Raw genomic sequence first — 5,165 nt, forward strand, 5'->3', positions numbered from 1 at the left:
GGCTTCTTTTTTTCTCTTGTTCCTGCAATGAAGTTCTAAAATAGTGCTCTAAATAGTGATTTGGGGCATGCTAAAAGCGCTCATTGATTTATGATATACTGATTCTTCTGAATAGAGGATTTTGCATAATTCTTTTGGAAACATTGCATGATGCTGTGCTTATTCTGCATAGTTAGTTACATCTTTTCATTTCAGCTTTTTTTTTTCTTTCTTCAAAATCAATTAAAGTTGAACATGATACTGATTTAACTTATTTTTTCGGATAAAGAGAAGAATATATAATATTATTACAAAGGCAATATATATAATTAGGTGAAAACTCTCATCTAATTGTTTTCACATGAAGTTGATAATTGAAAACCGTTAGATGACTTGATAGATTTGACTATAAATTATTATTTAACGATTATTAACTATCAACAAAAATATTATTCGTATACTAAAATCAGCTACTAAAATCAGCCACTAATGTATTTGTATATAAATACATGTGTGTTTCAACATGTATTTTATAATGAGTGATTTTAGTGTACACGTAGCATAGTCCTATTATATATTGCTAACTTCCCACTCTAAAGAATAAAATCTATACGACATCATAGTATTGATGATCATAAAAAAAATACAAGAAAATTTGAAAAATTTCTTGTCTAATTGAAAATATTTTCTAATTGTTAGTTTTTTATACAACCCCATGAATTACTGAATTAGTTAGATTCATAATTAATAAATGAAAAGACAAGTTTATTGTAAGGACTCTAATAGAAATTCTAATTTTGTTGTGCAGGTAAAAGTTTTGTATTAGAAGAATAAAATTCAAATCAGAACATTATAGCCGTCACCACATTGACTCCATAACCCAAGTTTGCCACCCAGTTCAAACGACGTCGTTCCAATCAATTACAAAAGCAGAGTGTGTGTTTTACCTTCGCCGTCACCAAAGAAAAACGAAAACAGAAACAATGGCATTCACAACAACCACACCTCAAAACCTCACCACCTTCACCACCTCCTCACACAAACCCAAACTTCCATTCTCTCCCTCTCACTCCCTCACATTCCCCACTCACCCAAACCAAACCCTAACTTCACGCGCCATCTCCACCGCCATTTCCACCTCCACGCGCATCCACTCTCTCTTCACCCCACGCGCCACCTCATCCCCTTCTTCCTCCACCACCGCCGCAGAAACAACCTTCCACGGCCTCTGCTACGTCGTCGGCGACAACATCGACACCGACCAAATCATCCCCGCTGAGTACCTCACTCTCGTTCCGTCAAAACCCGACGAGTACGAGAAGCTGGGAACCTACGCGCTCATCGGCCTCCCGTCCTCCTACGCCACGCGTTTCGTCGAGCCCGGCGAGTCGAAAACCAAGTACACAGTCGTCATCGCCGGCGCCAACTTCGGCTGCGGATCATCCCGTGAACACGCGCCAGTTGCGCTTGGCGCGTCGGGTGCAGCGGCCGTGGTTGCGGAGTCATACGCGAGGATATTCTTCCGGAACTCAGTGGCGACCGGAGAAGTTTACCCGCTGGAATCGGAGGGGAGGTTGTGCGAGGAGTGTAGGACTGGTGATGTTGTTACGATTGAGTTGAAGGAGAGTAAGCTGATCAATCATACCACTGGAAAGGAGTATGCGCTGAAATCAATTGGAGATGCCGGCCCTGTTATCGAGGCCGGTGGGATCTTCGCTTATGCGAGGAAGACCGGCATGATTCCGTCTCATTGAGAGGTATTGCAAATTTTGAATAAGAATGTTCATGTGTTGCTTGTTTGAGATATAAGTTATTGGTTCATTTTAGTTATTGACAGTTATAACTTACAGTTCACTATTATAGTTAGGTTTTGGAATAAGAGGAGATTGCTTTATATGCACTGAGTGGTAGAATTGCAAGTTGTGATGAACTGTACCCCGTTTTGTTGTTTTTGTAGGTGGTTAGCTGTTGTGATTTGGTACCTTTTGCAGCTTTACTAGCTGAGTATGAATTTATATCTAGATAGCCAGAATCTTTTCTCTAATTAAGTTTAAGAACAATGTGGTATGAGTAAGAACATTGCGTAGTTAGGTAATACATTTTGAATCCAGAACATTGCTTATCACCAAAAAGAATAAGGACATTGCTAGGTTGCTTGAATTCAATTTAATTGTTATGATGGTGTAGAATGATTACTAGCTTTGGATTGGAAAGTGGATTCTACCACTATACTATATTCATTTAATCATCATCGTGATCCTGTGAAAAATTCTGGTTAAAATACTTCGGCTTTTGTAGCATTGTTGTTAGAATAGACATAAGAACTACAAAAGTTGTGTTTGGAAGGGTTGAGGTATTGAAGTGTGTTGGGTGAAGTGTCATCAAGAATTACAAATTTCTGTTTGTGAATAATTGCTCTGAGGCTGTTTATGGTGCAAGGACAAGGCTTGCACCACTTGGATCTCAATTTGCATGACTACATTACATGCCACACATTCTTTGGTTTATAATAAAATTGATAGTTTCAAATAGTATTCAGAATTGGCTAATTGGGCAGATTTGGAAGACAGAGAGAGTTTAGAGTTAAATTAGTCTTATTGTGGTTTGTTTTGGAAGGGGTGTGATGGAAAAGGAGGATAAAGAAAGCATGGAGGTTGAAGTGGTTAACTTTACCCTTATTTTGGATTTTACAATATACAAGAGGACTGAACTGTTAGGGTTTATGGACTCTCCATTCTAGAGAAATTGTGAAAAATCAACTGAAGGATTTTTGAGGATTTATGAAAAAAAAAAACTGATTTCCTTGCTCTTAAGGACAATAACGGCTAAGTAATAATCTGAGTAAGAATCTGTAATTGTTGGAATTTAGATTTTCAGCCACTAGTAAGTTTGTATGATTTTCAGTTTTTCAGATTAGGTCTTAAAAAAGAAAGGAAAAAATGTTGTCCAAACATGACCTTTGCAAATTATGATTTACAAATTTGAGTCTTGTTACTTGTTAGGGAGTAATTTGATCAATAACTGTAATTTTGATAGTGCATAATAGAGTCTTTTATTTCTTAGGAGAAGCACGATTTGGACAAAAAGCTCCTCTTTCATATATTCTTTCTTAATAAACCCCTGAAAATGAGGGTAATTCACTAATTTCGTCATTTGAGGTTCTTTTTGCTCAATCTTAAAACGTCATTGCGTTGATTTTGCACATGAGCTATAGTTTTAGATGTCAGACTTAAAGTTCACATGACCTATAGTTGTCAACATCATGCTCAACTGTTTAACAGTTTACCTAATGGGTGTTATTTATTTATGTTTTGGTCTTGTAATAGGATGATATTTTGAATCCTAGGGTTTCTTTGGGGTTCTAACTTCTTATGTTTTGTATCTATTGGAATGCAGTAGATATTCAAGATGGCTATTTATGATTGTTCTTCCCACCCATGGAAGCTAGAATGGACATGGATTTTGTTGGATAATTGGAGTCATTTTCACAGATAGACTATTGTATTGTCTTGGGTTTAATGCTATTTAGAGTGTTGTATTGTCGGCGCTATAATTGTTAACATTCTAGGAATGTGTAGTTTTATTTAAGGCTTCCATTTAGAACTTGGGACTTTTGTTTGCATCATACTTGTTGCCTAAGCAGGATTTGTAGTATATCCTCTTTTTGTATTTGAATGCATAAATTTAAAAAAATAATAATAACGAATGTGTGTAGAATTATATATGTATACGCAGAGAGTTTAAGTATAGAAAGATAAATGTTATAAATGAGAGAAGCAGATTTAAGCTGTTTGTGTAATGTGCCTAACAAAGAAGAGAGAGAGAGAGAGAGGACATGAAGAAAACAGATATGAAGCTGTACTAATATTATAGAAGCCGAGGCTGTTATTGGCTGTTGCTATCATCATGTTTTGAGAAAAACCAACCAACCTAATAAATAAAATTAAGAACAATGCTATGTGTACACTAAAATCAGCCATCAAAGTCAGCCACCAGTATAAAATACATGTCGGAATATAAATACACGTTGAAAATAAATTAAATTACACATGTATTTATACACAAATATATTGGTGGCTGATTTTAGTAGTTGATTTTGATGTCCGTCGAAAAATTAAATTCGCATGAAATGTCGCTAGGGAAGACAATTGTAATGGGCTTTCTTTTTTGTTCAAATGAATTGAAAAAAAAAATCCGAAATTATTTGACACCAATACTTTGTTGGTATCCTTAGTAAAGGCCCAATTCTGTGTATAAGCCCGTGTATTATTCTCACTTGAGAATGGTGAATATTATTATTATTAAGGCTTTTTTATTTCCTTGGGTCTTTTAAAGGCTAGTTTTATTTTTTATTTTAACGGGAAAGAGGTATTTAATATCCGTAGTCATATTGTCGTTGTTATTGTGTTATTTTCTATTGTAAGCAGAGAATTGTTTTTCAAACTAATATAATCTACAAGAACACATTGAATGATGGTGGCAAATATATAGAGATGTAAATAGTTGTTCATCTCTATTTAGATGTTTGAGGTTGTGCTGCCTGATATAGCCACTATGGAGCACGCAACCTGTAATTGAAGTTTTGAACAGAAAGGACATGGAAGATGTTTGCAATCTATTGCATTTCAAGTTCTTATAATCAGGGCAATCAACTCTCTTCCTTGCCTTTGATGATATGTTGGACCTCTTTCCTCACTATCCAATGGGAAATCCTTTAGAGATAAAAAGGATTTTATTTGGTTAATGTCACTTGTAATATTCAATGGGGTTAATATCTTTAGTTCATGATAACTAAAATTTGAAATCAATTATAATATATTTGTATATAAATATATATATTATTTAATTTATTTTTAATGAATATTTTATATTTTAACACGTAATTTATACTAATAACTAATTTGGTAGCTAATTTTTTGTGTACACTTACTATAATTATTTCTAAAATAATTCCAACTTGCTAGACAGGGGAACCCAAAAAGGAAAGGGGGAGCTTGTCTAATAATAAAAATGTCCTATATTGGAAAGTCTAATCACAAATCATTCCAATTCAACCTTAAAATTGATAGGTTAATCTAATTTTGAATAAGAAGAATATTATATGTATAATTTTTTAGCCATTTCTTACATTTTTTCATTATATTAAAAATAAATAGAAATGAAAAAAAACAATTTAAAGAAAGCAT

General features: G+C 34.4%; 1 protein-coding gene across 5 annotated transcripts; it reads left to right on the top strand.

Moving 5' to 3' along the window:
• LOC107617784 (3-isopropylmalate dehydratase small subunit 3) lies at positions 833-3,707 on the top strand. Of its 5 annotated transcripts, none has more exons than XR_002354875.1 (3): positions 833-1,736; positions 1,937-1,983; positions 3,376-3,707. XR_002354875.1 is itself a non-coding variant. In XM_021112698.1 (2 exons), exon 1 carries the CDS (start codon positions 963-965, stop codon positions 1,731-1,733), a length of 771 nt encoding a protein of 256 aa, XP_020968357.1. In that variant the 5' UTR covers positions 833-962; the 3' UTR covers positions 1,734-1,736; positions 3,043-3,064. The 5 variants fall into 5 exon arrangements, 3 of the variants coding, with proteins under 3 accessions (XP_020968357.1, XP_016175140.1, XP_016175139.1); XR_002354876.1 differs by having other exon boundaries at positions 3,379-3,707; XM_021112698.1 differs by lacking the exons at positions 1,937-1,983; positions 3,376-3,707 and adding an exon at positions 3,043-3,064.

The sequence above is a fragment of the Arachis ipaensis genome, chromosome B09 (assembly GCF_000816755.2).
Source record: "Arachis ipaensis cultivar K30076 chromosome B09, Araip1.1, whole genome shotgun sequence".
NCBI lineage: Eukaryota > Viridiplantae > Streptophyta > Magnoliopsida > Fabales > Fabaceae > Arachis > Arachis ipaensis.